The sequence below is a fragment of the Lepisma saccharinum genome, chromosome 25 (genome assembly GCF_977018435.1).
Source record: "Lepisma saccharinum chromosome 25, izLepSacc3.1, whole genome shotgun sequence".
Lineage (NCBI taxonomy): Eukaryota > Metazoa > Arthropoda > Insecta > Zygentoma > Lepismatidae > Lepisma > Lepisma saccharinum.
The window spans coordinates 30,166,816-30,189,150 of record NC_139253.1 but is presented as its reverse complement, the minus strand read 5'-3'; the positions used below and the strand labels follow the sequence as shown (position 1 = coordinate 30,189,150).

The following is a 22,335-nucleotide window of genomic DNA, read 5'->3' as shown; positions in this document are numbered from 1 at the left end:
AACTCACTCTCTTCATGATTAATAACAAACACCAGCTTCTGATCATTACTTACAGACTGGGAATTATTTTCTGCAGGCCCCAGTTCTATCCGAGACCGCCCGACATCAGAAGGGGACGTTTCTATGCCAGGCGTGGGGTAAAATCCCGCACCTGGTCGAGATTTGCTCCATTCTCGCAGCAAAAATTTCTGGTCAGCTCAACGCTCTGTTGCTGCTCGTTACTAGGGTACGACACTGCAGCATCTGTTTGTAAGCCACTGCTCGCCGCTTGGAATCGTGGAGAGCTACGACTTTCCCTCAAAGGTTCACTGTGCTCCGGTGAAGATACACGGTTCTCATTTCGTGGCCTCTCACAAGGTTCGTATCTGGGAGCAGCATACTCACGTCTCTGTCTATTTTGGCTTTGTTGACGATAACGATTGCCGTTTCTATATGGGCCTGCAGGGCGATTTTCACGGTAATTATTCTGCCTCTGGACCATACGAACCCTCGGGTTTCTGTTTGCCGAGTTGCCTGGAATATCTCTGTTGTTCTGGTGAGTAGGATTCTCCTTCCTCCACGCAGTTCGCCAAGCATCCTGCTCTTCCGCTTGCTCGTATCTCTTAACAAAATCTGCAAGCAAATCAACAGTTACGGGTGCGTGGGCCATACACAATTGCTTCACTCTATAAGGCAATTGGCCGATTATGAGGTTTACCACCTCATGCTCTGTGTAGTGGCTACTCAGGTTTCTGTAAGCAGAGTATACAGACCAAACATATTCTTCCAAACTATTGTCATTGTTTTTATTGTACCGTTTGGCCCTAACAGATGCCAACTCCCTTTCTTTTGCCTCTGAAGACGCAAAACGCCTCTTAAACGCCCTACGGAAATCTGAATATGTGTGGAAATCATTCTTATGAGAGTAGAACCAATGATAAGCCATGCCCGTTAGCAAACGAGGAATAATCTCCAGCCTGTATCTATGCGGGATCTGAAGGATCTCAAGGTTGGTATCTAATTCTTTGAGATAAATCTCAGCCGAAGTGGCTATAATATTTCCGTCGAATTTCCGCATGGAATTCAGGTCAGCCATCCGGGGAGTCATCCCACCACGCGTAGCATTGATTCGAGATTTTCTTTCTTTTCTCTTTTCCGATAAAGTCGACTCGCTGCCTGAAGAACTGGAAACGATCTCTCTGTGGCGTCTTTTCTTTACATGTGTACGGTTTCGTTGCCCCGAAGAGACCTCAGAACGACCAGGAGACAGTAACCTTCGAAAGGGCGCGCCCAGCTGGTCCACCCGCGGTAACTCTGGTTCACCGGAGAGTGGCAACTTGCTTAAAGTGGTTGAAATTTGAGCCACTTCGTCACAAAGATTACGCATGTCTGAAGAAAGCTTCCCTTGTTTGGATTCCATATCATTTTTCCACTCTTCAGCATTCTCTCTAGGACCCTCTGTGCCTTTAAGTTTTTCCGCCACAGTCTCTTCAACTCGCAAATTCAGGTTTTCTCTCAGCTGATATGCCATATTGGTCACCTGGTTGTCCAACTCTCTGGACATTTCTTCTCTGAAACCGCTCTGCGTTTCACTGATTTCCTTTCGGAACTCCTCCTTGGTCTGCTCAGCTTCTTCCCTCAACAGAACAACTGTTTCATCGAGTTTAGATTCCAGCTGCTGAGAATTTGACTGACATGCTTGACGTAAGCTCATCATCTCAATTTCAAGGCTTTCCTTCAATTTCTGCTGTCCCTCAGACATTTGCAGAGTCAGTTGTTCGATCCTCCGTCCCATCTCTGAATTGGACGCAGCGAGTTGTGAACAACTATGGGACAGTTTCTCCTCCATCCTTGCTTCTAGCCGGCACTCAAGACTTCTACTACTTTCTTCTAGTTTTAGTTGTAAACTATGCTCCAATATATTCATATTTTCCTGGAGTTTATCCTCTAAGCTCCTAGAGTTCTCGTGTAACTTAGCCTCCAAGCTATCAGAATGTTCCCGCATTCTAGATTCTAGATTATTAGCATTTTCCGTAATCCTTTCCTGGATTCTAAGTTCTAGATTACTAGAATTTTCGGTAATCCTTTCCTGGATTCTAAGTTCTAGATTACTAGAATTTTCGGTAATCCTTTCCTGGATTCTAAGTTCTAGATTACTAGAATTTTCGGCCATTTTTTTCTCGATTCTAGTTTCCAGGTTGCTGGAATTTGCCTCCAGCATTCGCTGCAATGACGCAAGCAAATCAGCAGTAACAGGAACAACAGGAACTGCAAGTTTTTCTTTGCATGCGAGACATGCTAATTCACCAGGAGAATTACTTTCCTTTGGTGACTTTAACTTTGCACAATTCAAATGAAAAGTATTGTGACACTCAGTGCAAACAAACGTATCATCAAGCCTTGATGTAGTCTCACAGCAAAACACATGAACTGTGCTTTCATCAACACATGAAGCTTTGGTTCCACTTCTTAATATTTTCTTTTCCATTGTTGCGCATCAAAAGTTCTGAGTCAACTGCAAATCTAAAACACGTTACCAAAGATTAACGTAGCTAATGCACAATGTGTTCGTGGCCCCACGTTCTGTCCGCCAAATTATTGACACGGTCGTGCCAGGTTCAACTATAGCATATTAATATCCATAAGAATAGATTTATCTCAATACAAATTGAGCATGAGTAACATGAGACTGTATATCGGTATACACGTGATACCTCCCAAGGCACGGGAAAACATCAAGATTTGCAGTAAATTAACAAACTCAGGACTTACGTGTTAACATCTAGGTTCAGAATATATTTATCCTGATTATGCAATTAAGAACAACATTTTACATCCTAACGAAATGCACTAAAAATCATAGTAACAGCAGCACAAAAAATTATCACATGAACTTCCATTAATCTCCTAACTTCTATCCCAAGATTCATATCTATCAGGCGGGATGATGTACTTCAGCAGACTGTTCATACGTCCGGGAAGGACATGTCAAAGGACAGTCGGTGATCATTTAATAAGGTTGAAATGAACACTGGAGAACGCGCACCAGTTCGATAAAAAATTTTGGATGGCAATTCTCAGTACGTGTGGCGCTAAGGACATTAAAAAGCATATAGGATAATGTTTAGGAAGCTTCTCCACGCTCACAGAAAGTTGTAGGTACTGTCCGTCCAGAAACTAAATGTGCGGTAGTTATGGAAAATTCTGCAATTAATGCCCCAATAATAGAATACTGCTCACCCGTCTGGTCCATGGCATGTCCCACTCACCTCTCAGAATCGATTCAGTCTTTCACGTCTTCCTAGCTATAGTCCGTCACAGGGTTCCCTCATTACGCAATTTCTCATCTCCGCATCTCTTGTCTTTTCTAAACTTACAAACTGCTTATCAGCGACGTTTGCAGAATGATTTCAGTTACTTATACAAAATTGTGAATGGCAAAATCCGCTGCAACACGCTCCTTGAGGAATTCCACTTTAGAGTACCTATGCGCACAACTCGCAATACAAGGTTATTTTATACAAAAAAAACCTAGACTAGAAATTCAAAAAAGATCTCTCTTTTATAGACTTGCAGCACAATACAATGATCTCCCCTCAAGTATTGATATATTTTCCTCCGAGTTTGCCTTTCGGTCTTCTAGCAGAAGAAATACTTGTAATTAATATCGCATAGTGCCATCTCTTACTTACTTTTATGTTGTTTTGTTACTCTTAATTATTTCTTATTTATTTTTTATTTATTTATTTTATTTTATTTTATTTTTAATTTTTATGCTTATTATAATTATTGCTTTCTCATTGTTGACAATTTCAGTGTAAAATGGCCACCTGTGCTGTATCTGAAATTTTCTCAAATAAATAAATAAATAAATAATATATAATATCGACACTTCAATTGGAATTTTTCATGTTGTTTCTCTTTGTAGGATATAATAGAAATCAAAGTAAAAGTTTTTGTCAATAATATTAGAGTCAACCTAGCAATTAGCATTTTGATTCCTTAATTATTATTTACCTAATTACCTACTTTTATTCTGAGATGGTAAGCCTTTTAAGAAATACGGAAACCATGTGCTCTGTGGGCACCTGTGTGTGTATTGCACAATATTATTTTCCAAAAATGATGTGTTCATTCATGTCTTTTCGGATTCTATTTTCCTTAAATATTTTCTAATAGTAAAAATAAATTAGTTCCCACAGAAGTTTTGTTACTGGAACAACGCAAGTGAACCAGGGTTTTATACATATGTGGAGGCACGAGGTTAGCACCATCGTGAGCAGCCCTTCCCCCCACCTCCCATGTAAAATTTCAGTTCTACCTTTTCGGCCAAGTTTTGTCAGATATGTTTGTTATTTTTGCCACATTCCAAATATTTCATTGTTTACATTTGTGGCCCTTCTGTGGTCCTAGGACTCGTTATTTAGAGAAAACTGTCAGCAAATGCAATAATATGACTCGAGAATAATTTGAAGTGAGAACTAAATCATGATCTTAATTTGTATCACATTTGAAATTTTCCTCGCAATGCCAACTCCAACGGCGCATTTAGTTTCAGGACGAGGCTTGAAGGCGTGCCAAGTGTCACGTGTACATCACCTTTACACGTCCTCAAGGTAAACACCGTCACTGTCCTGGACAGTTTCATTGACTGACTGGTATCGTGGTTGTTTGTTTCTGACATTCCCTACCTCCAGGAGCTATTTGTGTTGTGTATCTGTTTAGTACACCAATCGTCCTGTTATGTTTGTTTCTTTTACCAGTGGTAATAAACCTGTGTAAAGTAGTCGCTGATGGAGTGATATATTCTCTCGTTTCTTTACCATGCAACATCTCGCAGATTCCAAGAAGCGCAGAATGCCTTGTCGTTCTAAATGTATACACCAGGCTGTGCGGCGATCAAAATTTAATTTTAAGTAATATCAATAGTTGCTGCAGAGGCAAGATTTACTCGCTAAAACATTTCCAACTCATGATTGAAAACATGAAATTACTGTCAAAAAACTCACCTTTTACTTTGCACATGATCGAGAACGTGAACTTACTGTCCAATAACCATTGTTTACTTTGCGCATGATTGAAAACGTGAACTAATGTTGAATAACCACCGTTTACTTTGCACCATGACTGAATACGTGATCTTACTGTCAAATAACCACTGCTTACTTTGTTCATGACTGAAAACGTGATCTTATGCCATATAACCGTCCTTTATGTTGCACTAGAAAACCCAATACTGTTTCGGTCATCAACTTCCATTATCCCGGGTTCGAATCCCGCTCGGGCTTGGTTGTTTGTGAATGTCCATTCATGATTTTCATCATTTCATCACTCATCCCCATCTTCGCAAATTAGCCAAGAGGCAGAAACCGCGAAGTAAAATAAACTAAATCAATCAATCAATCAATCTAACTTCCATTAACAAATAGAGTTTACCAGACGATCAAAACATGTCTTTGGCATTACACTGGATCATAGGTTTGTCTCACCACTGTTTTTTTGATAGACAGAATCTATCTACTGTTTTGATTATATTAATAATGATAGGTTCGTGCGGATACTATTTGCTCCTGTCTAGTTTTCTTAGTAGTTTCCGTGGCGTAATGTATCCAAATACGCGTATGTAATCCCAAACGCATGTGTTTTCTTCGGAAGACTCGACAGGAATTCAAACTAGATCTGCAATGCGGTGAAATTTTCGTAGGAAAACAAGAACTTTCACAACAAGTGCACCTGTCCAAAACGGAAGAAAGATTACAAATTTATTCTACGTAGATGGATTTTAATATTTGCTGAATTTCAGCATATGGCAGATTGAATGCTTGAAATCAGACTAGACCTGATTGATAATGAGTAAAACCATAGTTCATCAAGTTTCCTGAAAGCAAACGCCTGCCTCATCAGCTCCCAAGGGACACAAAATTGGATCCTTTCGCTAGAATATTCATAAGTCGTTCTCAACGGTCACCATTTTCGCGACAACAGATCGTCTACATACAAAGTCCAAAAGTTTACCCTGCGACGTGCCACTGCAATCATCCAACAGCGACGCCTCTTCAGGTGATTACGAATTCCTTCGACTCTCGTCGGGAAAGTTAAGTTGAGTCCCACGGAGACCTGAAGTTACAGCTTAGGAAAAAAGTCCAGGATCCCGGCGTGTGACTGACATGTGGAATCGTCCCCACGTTAAGAAGTCTTTTTTTTTTTCGCACTTTTTCTCCTTCGGAAAATCGTCACCGGCTGTTGCTGGACAGTTAAATTTCCATCTCATTATGGACAACCGTGGAACCTCGGCGCCGGAAAATAAGGGTACAATTGTGGCCATTTTCGAATGAATTCTCCCTCCGCTCGTTGGGATATCGTTTAGTTGGAGCGGCTGGCGCTGTGGCAATCAGGCAAATGGATGAATGCAATCAATAATGAAACAAAAGCCATTGTTTTTACCCTTTTCAATTACGTTCTGGTAATTTTGAGCTTTTCAGGACAACGTTGTCCGCCCCTCGGCGATAAACCGTCTGTCTGTTTCACTGTTGCCAGGTTGGTTGGGGGACAGTAAACGCTGAGTGATCACATAATCTAAGGAATGATTCAGTTTTTACATATGGATATTGATCCTAAGTTTTATTTGCATTTTTAAAGTTATCACAACACGTCTGTACTGTGACGTTGTATAATTTAAATAAAGTGTACTTCCCCATGACAAACCCAAATGAAATTCGCGCATATTTCAACATAATAAAAGTCGTAAGTATATTTATCATCGGTTGCAGTATGTAACGTTACGCCAGTATATCATTTTTTAACGTAATGGACTGTTTGATGATCTACATAAATTCGTCATCGAAAATTGCCTCTACCGCACATCAATCGCGCTTAGTGTATTTTCCAGATTATTATACGCGTATTTTCAAGTCACGGCCATCTTGAAAGCTTTGACTCATTTCACTAAAATGCAACACAAAGTCAATCATTTGAGGTGCACTCCCTGCCCCTCTCTGATGGAGCAGTCGTAATCCTGTCGTCTTGATATCAACGGTTCCCTGAGGAGTTCGGATCCCACTTTATGATGTAGATCCGCTCCCGATTAGACTACCTGAGCATTTCTCAAGTTCAACGTAATCATTTTATCTCCAGGTTGTCAAAATGATTAGGACACTCCCGTACTTCAGTGTGAATGCTTCTGCGTGTGTCCTAAGTGAATGTGAACCTTAACCTCTGCTGGTTACGCTGCATTCCCTTGTCACCACACCTTGCTTCTCTGAACTACCTTCGAGGTGTCCTCCACCGCCACTCTCCGGTGGTCCTATAGGGCTGCAGTCACGACGAAGCTTCAATTCTCGTAGCTTAACTTACCCAAAATCTATCAGTTTGTCATGCATTTCCTTCGGAGGCGCATAGTGGATCGCACCTAAGTTAAACTGCATGCCAAAGCTGTGCATAAACCAGCAGAGGTTAAGGTCCCCAGTTGTCCAGAGTATCTCCAAGAATGGGACTAAAGATTGGATATGGATATCGACGCCCTCCGTGCGTACCACTGGTCCTTTGCATGTGTGCTAGAGGCGTCTGGAGGAGAAGCAGCGTGATGATGGAAGATTGCAAGCCGTAACATACGAATCATTTCATTTTTTAACATTTTTTTTCCTGCTGTTTTTTTGTCCACTCCACTGATCCCTTCCTTTTGATGTACGGTACCAGATGTCTTTTCTTATTCATTGAGACACATAACTTACTCGATACGGCGAACCTAGGGCACCGAAGGCGAAGTCTGCGTGAACCGTTAACCTCTTAATCGTCAATATTGTTGGCATTTCCGGTTTGCGCTAACAGAAGATGTTGTCTGAGCACAAATGTATTTTAGTGGTGGTCTACCCTGATTAGGAGAGAAAAATTAAGACCCCTTTCGTTTCGAAATTTTGTCCTTTGTTCATATCACTATGCCCTAATGAACAACCTCTATTTCAGATAACATTAGCCACTATTATAGGATTTGTAGTTGTGTGCTTGTGCATATGTCTGCGTGTGTGTTTATGTACACACACACACACACACACACACACACACACACACACACACGCAAACACACCTCAAACTTCTTACTTTGCCTCTAATTTTGCGTTATCATTCTCAATTTACCGAGTACAGTACGGTGTTGCGATAATGTAAATGCCCCCTTAAGAACGAAGCATGTGGCAACAAGGCAATGTCAGTTCTCATTGAGGCTCGTACCAGCGAACAGCCTCAACGGTGCATGCTACGTTGAAAATTCAAGCACATTATGTTGAAAACCTCATATTTCCAACAATTTTCCCCTCTTTCCATTTTTCGCCATCTGCACTAATAACGCAGTTGTCCTATAGTGTCAAGACTTTTGAAACACCCTGTTCACATATAGATTATCAAAAATTGAACTATTATTATTTCATGGTCTTAGTCTGACACTATTTTCGATGCTACTGTTGAGTTCTGGCACATCCAAAACATAAGGTTTGATCCAAAACATGATCAAATAGCTGAAAGGGTTATTTTTAGACTTCTCGCGGCCCTATCTAATATTATTTGATAAAGTGGGTCTCTTTAATTTCTTATTATCATAATACAGTTATAACCTACAAGTTAGATGAAAATAAGATGTCATAAATGATAAATAACTGCAATAAACTAACAGGCTTCAGGTTTAGAATCTTCGTCATGACTACCATTTTGAAGACGCCATTACAGACATACGAGGGCTTAAAAACTTGGGGTCTGGGGCGTTTTAGGTTCGGGAATGAATGTAGTATCTGCCCCACAAAGGGCACGTTCTCCGCCGGAAGTGAAACATTCTTCCATTTTCTCTTGCTTTCCAACCGCACTATGAATCATTTTGCATGTTTTCTAAGTAAATGGAACGCTCCAGTACTTCAGTGTAATATTTCTGTTTGTTTTTTAAATGAATAGAACGCTCCTGTACGCTCAGGTGAACGTTTCGATTTGATTCTTCGTGTTTTCAAAATGAATGGAACGCTCCGGTACTTGAGTGTGAAAGTTTTGTTTGTTTCTACGTTTTTTTCAAAATTATCCAGTACTTCAGTCTGAATATTTTCATTTGTTTCTGCTTGTTTTCAAAACGAACCTTGCTTCCAGGAAGCATGTAGCTGCTTATTCGTTGTGTGGACTCCCAATTGCAAGGTTGCTTACAGCAAGAGCGAAAGTCTCGACACGACCTGCCTCAAACCAGAGCTCTCAAGGGCAAGAAAAGCGAAATGATTCACGGTACGAAAACCGAAGCGAAGTTGAAGATAAACAAACAGAAGGTTGTTTTGTGACTCGTGTCTCGCCTCATGCAAACAAAGAAGACACGGAACTTCTGTTTTCAACAAGGGATTAGGACTTGAACATTCTACGACGTGGAAAGTTAAAAACTAAATATACCAGGTGGTTATAATTAAACTGACGGTGTTCAGAGTGGTACAGCACGGGCTGTAATGAGAGTAGCAGTCTGAAACTTCGTAGATATGATAATGAAGCAATGCGCTCGCGAATTATACAAAAAAAGTTCCAATTCTCGCCACCAGGGTAAAAAATGGCGCTGTAAGCAGTCAAAACGTGGAATTTTCCGTAACTCTGACGTCAAAGTCGGTGACATTGCCTAACCATTGTGTGAGCTCCCTGGTTGTGGTTGGTGACGGTTGTTGCCTTTTCCTTTAGTAATGTTCATGTAATTCGAATAGTGAAATTGTAGCGATATTTTATTACAAAGAGTATTGTTTTCTGCGATTTATAGTGTTTTTCCTGTAACTATACCAAGTTTTGACTGCTTACAGCGCCATTTTTTACCCTGGTGGCGAGAATTGGAACTATTTTTTTTCTTGCATAATTCGCGAACGCATTGCTTCATTAGCATATCTACGAAGTTTCAGACTGCTACTCTCATTACAGCCCGTGCTGTACCACTCTGAACACCGTCACTTTAATTATAACCACCTGGTAGTAGATAACCTCCATCTTGTGAGTATTGAGGATCATGATTTTTCCTAAAATCAATAATGCTGAATTTATTTACAAGTTTTTATCGCAACACTATGTATTACATACAGAGACTGTTATTATCACTTCTGAATAAATCATTGCAACGTTCTCCAGTCACACAGTTAGTGCGCTGCTCCTTGCGTCCGGAACATGAGACTCTTCATCACTCATCAGGGCTTGCTGGGACAAATAAAACACAACATGGGTTTCAAAGTTAGACACAGTTTTATAATCATGTTTCCGATTGTATGCGGACTTACAAGCAATGTACAGATTTACTTACGTATTTTTACCTTGCCTGAAGAGACGTAAAGAACAATTCCATAGCATTTCAAATCACAATAACTAAACACAAATGCATATAGAATTAACGTTGGACAAGACAAACGTAAATACACGAAAGTTTCTGTACTTAATTATTATTTTCGAGTATCGCTAGAAAGAAACGAAATTAATGCAAACCAATAACACTATTCTGGCATTCCTTTCACCGTTACCATGTTCCTGTTGATTCCTCTACCTTCGCCTGTTTTTCAACTCACTCAGTCCGTCGTCAGGTTGAAATGTTCAGACGGATTTATACACTTCATCCGCCGAGATGGAAAAGTGACGTCAACACGAACAGATTATGACGTATTTCAAAACACATGTACAAGTGGCCGCGGTGGCTCAGTCGGTAACGCGTCTGACTACCATGCTAAAGGTCCCGGGTTCGATCCCCGGCCGGTTCAAATCCGGGAACTTTTCTAACGGTGGAAGCGGCCCCGGCGCCTACCCAGCGTCGAATAACATGGGTACCTGGGGGAAACCCTGGGGGGTAAAGGCGGTCAGGGGCGTGATGCTGATCACATCACCCCCACTCACGACCGGATCAAGAAAGTGTGGGGCGTTACCCCCACACCCCCTATACGCCTTCATGGCGTGGTGCTATGCACAGGGGAACACTTTATGTACAAGTTTCAACAACAATTACCAGTCTAACTATAGTTGTCTGTGATAATCTGGATATTATTTGAAGGAACGAACGTTTCAAAGATCTTAACATTTTACAAATATAAAACCTTAGACACTCAAGTTCGTTACAATATATGGCTCAAATTGTAAAAGAAAAATTAGTTTTAAATTCTATCTGTAATAATGATATTATTATTATTATTGGGACAGCTTCAAAACAGAAATTTAGCACTGTATCAAACAAGCGTCCATATTTTTCTCTTGAGAAAACAGTGAGATTCTTATGAACTACATTACAAATATAAAGAACAGTGGTATGCTAAAAACAATTGCCATACAATAAGATTTAGAATGTTCGGAACAAGCATAAAAGGAAAAATAACGTTACTGTAAACTACTGTAAACGGTCTATATAGTGGAACTGATCTGCCAAGTCAGAGATATATTTAAAATAAATTTCTGGGATTTACGGCCTGGAAGTCAAAATTCGTCATGATTACATGGCCCTGAATTTTTTTAAAAAGTTTCGGGTGTTTTCAAACCAATAGGTGATTCTGGAAGTATTTTGAGTACTGATCACGGAAATGACATAAGTTTAATCCCATCACGTCAGAAATTTTCCCTAGGTCAGGATTTTTTCTCCACGTCACTCAGTACAATCAACCCACCATATTATAACATTGAGTATTGGACATTTTGTGAATGAAATTTTTATGAGGGATTTCGAAAATAAAACTTACGTAATCAAAGTCCACACAATTTTAATGCCAATGTGTATTGTGAAGGTAGAAGGCGAATTAAATGTTTACTATTCTATATGCATTTACAGTTCAAAATTGGAGAATTTGTATTGTAGAAAACCTATATTTTACCAACATGTATTGGGGAAATGATAAAACTACACATTTTATTGTGAAATTAAGGCAGTTAATATATTGCTGTTTTCTGAAAAAAACTAGACGTAGTGGGTAAAAATGGTTTTCATTTTTTGAATCGGCACGCTGAAATTATTCAGAGACAACAGTCAGCTGCGAGACATCCAAACCCATGTTATCGTTAGTTCTTGATGTTATCATTAGTGAGCCCTAAGCTATGTACGTCAACAGTAATGAAGTCCTAAATACAAAATGAAGTGTTCCAAAATTAATTTTGTCGCTATATCTAGTTATATTCTATTTTGATGCTTTGAATATATTTAGTAGCACATGATTACTACTTGCACTAACATCTAATGACAAGAATGTGTCTTTGGATTGTAAATAAATAAGTTATGTACCAAAATTTTTATGACGTATTGCTATTGTATGAATTGATTTAATCTAATTGGCTTAATCGTAGTTGTAGCAGATGAAGCAAAATTCGTATTAGAAATCTAAATGAGTCAAATATTCTATTTGTACATTAGCTACAATAACCTCTATTTTTGCCTATTTATGGGATTGTAGACGATAGCAGAATTTTATTTAATTTAGATTTGAAAATTGAAAACGGACTAATTATAACTATTGTTGTAAATAAAGTCTAATTTTCAGTAGACTATTCCGAATTTTCTCTGTTTTATAACACTATATGCGTTTTTATTTGGAAATCGAGTTATAGTAGACTAATTATTGTTGCTGTGCTAAACAAACTCTGCTAAATATTTCAATTAGCTAATAAGAATTTTCTGTTCTCTAAAACATTATGTGTGATTATTCTTTGTAGATGACGGTGCAACTCCTGTTACCCAAACAGAGGACGGTTACCTGAACTTCACTGCCATAAAGCGAGAATTCAGTGGCTGGTACAAGTGCACAGCGCATCATTTGCTGGGCGAGTTCTCTTCTATTGGATACTTTCTTAACGTCCGCTGTAAGTAGAAAAACATTGTACTATTACTGCTTTTATTAATGATTATTTTCACGTATGGTATCTGCGTCCGCTACAAATCATTTTGTTATTCCCCAATCACGGAAACAGATTGTTTTACTGTAGCCTACATGGCCATTATTGTATCAGTATTTAATTAAAACTTTTTGGAAAACTGAGGCTGTGACGAACTGTGACTTTTAGTAATAAATTGTCAAAAAATTACCATGTCTTTTTTAGTTCTCAGCACAAATAAAAATAAATGCTAGGTCCAGGAACCTTATTTCCTGAAGAATTTAAAAGCGGTCAACGAACATTTTTTTCCGGATCAGTTTAAATAGGGTCAAAGTTCCGTATAGAAGTGAAACAATTCGCAACTTGGTACGAATTTAAATTGTGCGACAAGAAAGGTTCAGGTCCTATAACGGAATCCTATAGAACAAATTAGAATGTATGCGTTCCCTGATCTTTAACAATCCCAGGGTTGTTAATGGTCCGGGAATTGTAAATAAATTCATTTCCCATCCGGAAAATCAGTAAGTGTAAATGGGTTCTAGGCCTCAATTCGGTCCAGGAACCTTTTTTCCGTATGAATTTAAATACGGTCCAGGAACGTTGTTTTGCGGCTGAATTTAAAGACTGTCCAAGAACCTTTTTTCCCGGATCAATTAAAATTCGGTGCAGGAATATTTTCCGGATCAATTTAAATACGATCCAGTAACCTTTTTTAATGGAACAATACACTACTAGGACAAAATTTAAATTGTGCGAGAAGAAAGGTTCCGATCCTGCAACGGAACCCAATAAAACGCATATAACGTATGGGCAAATGGACCTTTGACAACCCTGGCGGAGGCTAAATGAAGAAAAATCACAAAATATGCAGAATTTTGAAACGTTATATTTCTAGAGCATGCACACTACTATATAAATACCTCGTTTCCTTCCATAAATGAAATGTGACTTATTCTTCATCACATGTGAGATCAACCACCCTGGGAGTCAAACCCGGGCTCCTGTGTGGTAGTCGGACACCAATTTATAAAGTCAATGTGTTGGACATTCGGTCGGTCAGTCGATCCTACTTCAATTTTACGAGAGGAAGACGTGTTGGCAGCTTCACACTCGAAATTTCACTTCGCCGCCCCCGGGGCGGAGTGGTTATTACATCGTGCTACGATTCCAGGTGTGCCGGGTTCGAATCCTGGACTGAGCGTGGGTGTTTGTGAGTCCATTGATCAATTTAATCATATCATCACTCATCCCCATCTTCGCAATTAGCCAAATGTGGCAGAAAAGGGAAGTAAAATTAACCAAATCAATCGAAATTTCACTCGCAATGCATGAAAACGAGATCTCAAGCAGTCCGTGATCCTACCGGAATCTCGCGTTTACAGAAGGTAACTATGAAACAACTTCTCGGATCAAACTACTTCAAACTAGCTGAGAGTCTTCAATTGTCCACTAAATCAACAGAGTAGGGCAAAATGAAGCAGATGTTTCTTAAAAATGAGTGGAAAGTTACCAAGGAAGGATGTAAAGTAAGTACATTACAAAGGCTTATAATGTTATTATGACCTTTCCCTTCATTGCAGGTTATGAGCACAAGGGTTGAGTGTGGGAACCTGAAGGAACCGCGACATCTTTGTCATTCATCCCTCGCCAGAAAAGGGACAAACAGTAGAATTTTGTCTCATGCAATTTGAAAAGCCTATGTCGATCCTGAACCATAAAGTAATTAACCCAGAAAGTCCTAGCAACCTGCAGCTAAATATTATTTGCGATTTCGGCACGGCCGACAACCAGCGCCAGATGAAGAGAAGATTTTGTGGGAGGGGGTGAGCTTGCTTATGCCCCTGGTCTGCATGAAGGGAAAGGTCCCCGACTTCCCAGAAAGGGACGGGCCAAAAAATCACTGCATTTCCTACCAATACATTTCTTTTGTGTTCAACCAAAGTGTATGTCACCGTTATCCGAGCGCTTCCAGTTCTGTCGGTTGCGGGACATCTTAAATCTGTTGTCAACATGGTGCCAATAAGAGTTCCTTTCTGATTCTGCCAAGGTCATTCCACCTATGAATCGGCTCTTCAGCCTGAGTGGCAAAAGACATGTTGTGCGGAAGAAAGTTGCACCGGAAAATTACCTTCTTAAATACGATGAAACCTGTAAAACATTCACAGATATTTATTCGGGGATGGTTCCTTTGAAAAAAAAAACATCAATATTCTCAAAATTCTTCGAATTCTGTGTAAAACATTGCAATACTCCAAAAACTGAACCTGCTCTGCAACACAAGGAAAATGCCTCAATCAATGTGCCTTTGTTAAGTTGGCAAGTTCAGTATGGCACTACATTTTAAATAATGTTGAGGGAATAAATCAATAAATTTTGTTAAATGACAACGACTCCTTACCAAAAGAATATAATTAATGTTTACGGATATCCCCTATAACGGTTGGGAGTTCGATGTGCTGCCCTCACATCACCCCATCACTGGTTAAAGATCTCCACACCTCTAGGTAGGATTGTGGAAGGGAGACTGGCAGTCGGGAGATAGACCAAGGCCCTTCCAGGGCTGTCGAACCACGGGTTATTATTTATTTATAGATGCTTACATATATGTGCAACCTCACATGGCTTTCCAGTGACTTATTGCAAGGGTTTGTTATTGTACTTGACTCAACAAAATAAGCTTACTGTGTGAGGCAGATTCATACGAACCAAAAATAGCCAAAATAATAACAATAATCATAATAATTTACTTCAAAATGACAAAAATGTATTTACTTGTTCTTGTTTAAATTTTCGATTCTTCGAAACGTTTGTTAAGGAGTTGAGTTGAGTTGGTGTTTTAAGTCCACTTTATGCACAGTAAGGCTAATCGGGACTGGACCTACAGTTTAAAGTAAGATCCGGACCACTATATAAATATGACGATGGAACGTGATGAAAAGAGAAGAAAGTGTGACTAAATATCGAGAAGACAATTCAGTCTAAACTATCTCACTAATCAATTACTTTGATAAATGTCCTCGGTTAAATATGAAGTCTTGATCGGCACATCATTTTATGTATATACCTGTCAAAAATTCAAAGCAATGTAATAGCTCAGTAGGAAGCTACGGATATATGTTGAAAAGGAATACCAGCTTACATATGCTGATGAACAGTGTTTATGTTCATACAATAATAAATATTTTTATAATTATTATATTGATAAAAAAAATTAGAAACAACAAAAGTTACAATAGCATCAAATTATGCAATTATTTGAAAGAACATTTATATGAAGAAAACACATCTTTACTGTCTCCTTCCGAGGCAAAGCAAGTCCTTCTCTAAATATTTGGGCATGCCTCAGTTCTACATCTGAGCACACTCAACATGTCAAATTCCTCAATCAGGTCCACAAGATGGCTTCCTTCAATTTTCAAAACTTCACATTTAGCTTATTCACATCCAAAATGCAGATAATATTTCACTCACTTAGTCTTATTTCTCATAAGATTCTCATTTTAGATAATGCAATATTCATTTACTAGCTAGTTAATGCAGATGCCAGCAGATAATAATTTCCTGCTCTCAATTATTAAACTAGGCACTTTACACCAGTTCCAAATCTTTCCTTTTTCGTTATACAGATTATTCCATTATAAAAGCATTTTCAAGCTTCTGTTATCATCAAAATGTCTCTATATAGTTTAAACAAACTATTAAAGATTAACTTGTAAAGTATAATCTTTCAAAATATCCAGATTTTTACCAATATGCATCCTTCACCAATAGCCACATTTTTACTTATCTTCCATCCATCTTGAGATTTTCTTAAAAGTCACAGACAACTAGTATTAGAGCAACTAGTTCAAGCCAGATTTTTTAGTATGTGTTATCTTCAATTGTTTTTGTTTTATATTTTTGTCCATAAGTGCTTAACAGCTTGAATGTTTGTGTTGTAAATGTACATATTTCCTCTGTTACAGCTATTTTACTATGTATATCACAATATACTTATCTAATGATTACAATTACCATTTTTTGAATGTTGATACAAAATACCAAGTATGACATCATATTAGACATTGAACAATTTTAAAGAGTTGACCTTTGTATATAAACCTTGATGTCAATGCAAATGTACATAATTTCAATAAATTTAATTATAAATTTGAATGTAACTTATCTTGCTTGCCTGAAAGAACACATATGATTGAAGATATTTGTTTTTTCATATTGTCAGTCAAATATAACTGTTATGAATATGAATTCAGAATATTGCACAATTTGATAATTTTGTCATGATATACAAATTGGCTTTTTTAAACATCATATTTAATGAAATTAGTTTAAATAGTAATTTCGGACACTTAATTGCATTATATGAATAAAATTTTGAGCAATCATATGACTAAATTATTATAGATATTGCACAAATGTGGAACTTTGGACTTAGCCTAACCATTTTCAAATGTAGTTATGACAATGTATTATTTTTATTGTCATACTGGCGCTCAACAAGGGACGAACCCACAACAAGAGATCTGAGCACTACTAAGACTTTCAACATATAATAATTAATATAATGCTTCTATATTTACAAATTGTTTTCATGTTCAGCATTATAATCAATTGAGTGTAATGGAATATTTGTTTTCCAACAATATAACAAGAACTTGTTCATCATGAACCAATACAGTGCAACTACACATAATGAATTTTTTGTACATAATAATATTGAAAAACAAAAAAAACATCAAGTTCGACATACCAACAATTATTATCCAGTAAAGTAACCATTTTTACATAAACAATGTACCTACATAACATTATTATTTATTATCAAACAATGAAGCACCATTCAGAACTTCATTCTCAACCTGGGAGCATAATTTCTATATTAATTTTTATTTAGCCAAAAAATATATTAATAATAATTTTCTACATGTAGAGTAAGTTACCTCTGATCTAAATTTCCCATTAGGAATTGAGCCATTCATCTAGCAACATCAGCTAACAAGACAAAAATCTAAGTCCCAGCACCGATAAGCAAACATCCTCAGATTTACGGAGTTCCGAATATAAGATTTCTTACATCGCAAATGAATTCATGCAAGAAATGTATAAATTATGATGTGCGCACAAAAATTATAAATCATAAATAATTGTTGTTCCTGAACTCGCAGCGTCACGACTCGAATTTCTTATTCTGCCCTTTGTGAACACATTTTGGAGCCATAATGCATTCTAGCATTTTAAAGGAAACAACTACTTGACTGAAGCTTGGATCAACACGTGAATCTCTTTGCTCTTTGTCAAGTTCATTCGTATTTGAGCCTACGATTCAACTCTTGGAATCTTTGTGCTCTAGTAAATATTTTTCAAGCCAAAGCTAAATCTTAACATTCAAAATTATTATGCACATGCCATCACATTATATTATACATTTTTTGCACTCCAAAATACAAAATAGAATAAAATCCAGCCAAAAATGGTATCCCACACAGGGCAAGACTAGAAATTATTATACAAGAAATAGTTATTGGTATTTTATTAATTAAGCCCCCCCATGCAAGGAATATCCTGAACATCCCCTATAACATGAATCACAAAGAATATTTGTTATATTAAATTTTTCCACCATTCAACACAACTAAGGATCAAGAAATATGAATGAGGACCAATGTCGGATCATGAAGATCAACTTAAGGCAAACTCTACAGAGGAATACTTCATATCTGAACTAATGTTTCAGACTCAAGGAAAGAAGCACGAAAAGTGAGAAAATTTTGACATTAACGGCCGACAAAAGAAAAAATTATGTACAAAGTACTGTGACTCACAGTACCACCTTTAACCAACAGCCTAAGAGAAGAACTCAACCAACCAACTCTCATGGGTATGGTTGTGAAATGCAACAGTATCTTTTGTCCTTTTAAAACAACAAAATAAACAACATGTTAGCATAAGCAATTTCATAATGCCAAAATTAATATACGAAGAATGAAAAAATAAAGAACTGAGGTCTTATATACCACCCTTGACACTCAGCCAATAAGAAACTCCCAACCAACCAACCCTTAACGCTTACTTCATCTTACATATTCACTACAGAAATATCTGTTTCCTTTGAAGATCCGACAAGTATGTCATCTTCATTGCATCCTTGCAACAATCTCTTTATTAGCTCCTCATGTGACTCGTTGCAGTTTTGCAAAATTTCTAGCCATTTATACCTTTTGGCATTAGAACACTTCCACTCTTTGATGTGTTCAATGGCCACTTGACTCACAGGATTACCAGTGTTGCATTCTAACAATGTAACTGTTGAATCATCATGATTCTCAACACACAAATAAGGTCCTTCAAACAAGAAGCAGTATTTCTTAATGGGATTATTTTCTAAATCTTTATGTCTGTTTCTAACAAACAACAAATCACCAACTAATATGGAAACTTTATCTTGTTGTTTTTGGTTGATTTGGTTTGTTTTCTTACTTCTGGCCTCAAAACTTTTTAGATGTGCCATGTGAATTTTATTATCCCATGACATTACTTCAGCTTCAGTGATATTATTGAATATGCTCATGTTAGGTTCCATATTTAATCGCAGTTCTATAGGAGCATAACCTGTTTGAGATGAAATTGCATTATTTAAACAATGAAGGGCAACATTTACCTTTTCAGGCCATAGGGTATGACTATCCTGACACAAAACTCTCATTAAGCGGTTAAGCTCTGCATGATATCTCTCAACCATATTGGAGGACGGATGATATGGAGGAGTGAACACTAACATGATGCCTAAGTGTTTCATTTTATCTGCAAACTGATGAGATCTGAATTGAGGTCCATTGTCGGCAATCAATTTTTCAGGAATACCCAAATGGACAAAATAACAATTGATAAGCTTTTTGATGACTGTATTTGCATTACTGTTGACAATAGGATAAGCCAACAAGTACCGACTTGCAGCATCTAACACTGTCCGCTTAGAACCCATGACGAATGGACCTTGCAAATCCACAAAAAGGACTTTTCCAGGTTTACTGGTCAGGTGTATTTTAACTAAATGTTTTGCAGGATGTTTATTGGGCTTTGACCTGACACAAGTATCGCAATCAGCAACATATTGTTTTATATCTTTAAACATGTTTTTCCATCGGAAATTTCTATATATTTGTGCCATTGTCCGAGATGCACCGAAATGACCATTCTCATCATGAAGGAGGCAGGTAAGCATATCCTTAACTTTTCTGGTTGGTGAAAATCCCTGACACATAATATGTTCTCCCTGAGACAATACTGTTTCCGCCAATTCCTACAGCGAGAATTATCAGTATCAACATCTCCAGAGAGATAGGAAATGATCTCATTCAATTCGACATCATTTCTCTGTGCATTCGCAAGTTCCTTACAGTCACACAAAGGTTGCAGCATTAATTCCAACTCGGAGTAGTTGACATGATAATGCATGTCCAACTGCCAAGGAAAAGATCGACTTAGCAAATCAGCGATTACATTTTCCTTGTCTTTGCAATATTGAACATCAAATGAATACATCTGTAACTGGATGAACCAGCGAGTGAGACGAGCATTCCACGTGTGGGCAGTTTCCAACCACGTGAGGGCTTTATGATCTGTAATAATGACAAAATGCCTCCCTTTTAGTATAGAAGCAAATTTGTCTATAGTATATAGGATTGCCAACACCTCCATTTCAGTAGATGTATAAGATTTCTCATAATCTTTTAACAATCTGCTGACAAATCCAAGAGGCTTGAACCCTCCTTCTATGATCTGGAAACAATAACCCGCTACTCCAATAATCGAAGCATCAGTTTGAACAAAGAAATTATGTTCAAAATCGGGAAATGCAAGCATTACTTGTTCAGCAATTTTTTCCTTCAAAAGCTGAAATGCTTCAGATGCCTCTTTATTCCAACACCATTTTTGTTTAGCTTTGAGAAGCTCATACATGGGTTGGGCAAACATTGCATAATTTTTTATGTATTTACTAATCCAATTTAAGGAACCTAATATATTTTGCAATTGTTTAATTGAGCTAGGTTCCGGTAACTCTATTATAGACTTGACAAAAACTGGATCTTTATGATACCCTTCTGGGGTAATGATGTGACCCAAAAACTTTATCTCCCTGCAGCAAAATTTACATTTCTCTATTTTAAGGGTCATGCCTGCTTTCAGTAGACAATTAAATACACTTTCAACATGTGTCAGATGAGAATCAAAGTCTTTGGATCTTATAATGATATCATCCACATACACCACTACAAAATCCTTACAATCAGTCAAAACTCTATTCATTGCATCTACAAAGACAGCGGTGCCATTCACTGATCCAAATACAACACGTTTAAAGTGATATAACACGCCTTCGAATGAAAATGCTGTGTATTTTCTACTTTGTTTATCCAAAGCAATTTGCCAAAAGGCATTACCTAAATCTATAGATGAGAAATAATTACAACCTTGAAACTGTACTAATAACTCATCTATTTTTACGGGATGAATTTGCATCAACTTTACATGCTTATTTATCCCTTTTAGATCAACACACATTCTTATCCCTCCACCTGGCTTAGGTACAACCAATAGAGGGGATAAGTATTCAGAGTTAGACAATTCAATCACGTCCCATTCCAACATGGTGTTGATCTGTTCTCTAACTTCGTCCCGGTATGCAAATGGAATAGGATAGTTTCGACCTACCACGGGTTTGTCTGTATCCAGTTCCATTGTGTGCACATAATTTTTACATAAACCTGGTTTAATGGAAAACAATTTTTTATATTTATACAATATATTTAAAAATTTCTGTTTTTCAACTACCGACAACATCTCAGTTTGATCCAACTGACCAGAAATTTTTAATATTGTTTCATCACCCACCTTATTACCCTCAGAACTTGACACAAAAGAACATTCATAATAATGATCCACTTCTACAGTATTTTCCAATGGAACGAAACGGGCAAGTACATCATATTTATCATTATCACATACAAGTGCCTTCTTAGAGAAATCTAAGGTACCTTACAATGCATATAGAACATCTAAGCCCAAGATCATATCCACCTGCAGATTCTGAACCACTAAAAATTGTACCAACAAACTTTGCAAACCGATAACAATCATAAGCCTAGTTAAACCTAAAACTTTGTTCTTTTTAGAGCCTGTAAAATCCACTAGTCTAATGTTTTTAGTACTCAATAATCTTGGCCTACTGGCTGTAGAAGAGATATTTTTCCACACCTGATAGGAGAGCAAACTAATTTCTGCTCCACTATCACATAGAGCCAAATGTTTATGATCTAGTATATTAACCCAAATTTTTGCAGTATTCGAACCATTAGGAACATTATTGACGGGCCTGTAATTTTCTTTCATGTAATTTTGATCTTCAGTTTCTAATCCTTTTTCCCAATTCCCAACATTAACAACTGCTATGGCAGGGTTTATAGCATACCCTCTGTCACCTGCCTCAAGGCAAAGGGAATTGACAAGTTTTTTTGATTTTCAGGAACATGA

At 37.7% G+C, this 22,335-nt stretch overlaps 1 protein-coding gene across 1 annotated transcript in view; it reads left to right on the top strand.

The window, feature by feature from the left end:
• The window catches only part of tei (irregular chiasm C-roughest protein teiresias), a 703,385-nt gene that overhangs the window by 557,062 nt on the left and 123,988 nt on the right, over window positions 1-22,335 (top strand). Inside the window, exon 5 of the mRNA XM_083111536.1 lies at window positions 12,646-12,792. Coding sequence (XP_082967662.1) covers window positions 12,646-12,792 — 147 coding nt within the window. The remainder of the gene's footprint in view (window positions 1-12,645; window positions 12,793-22,335) is intronic.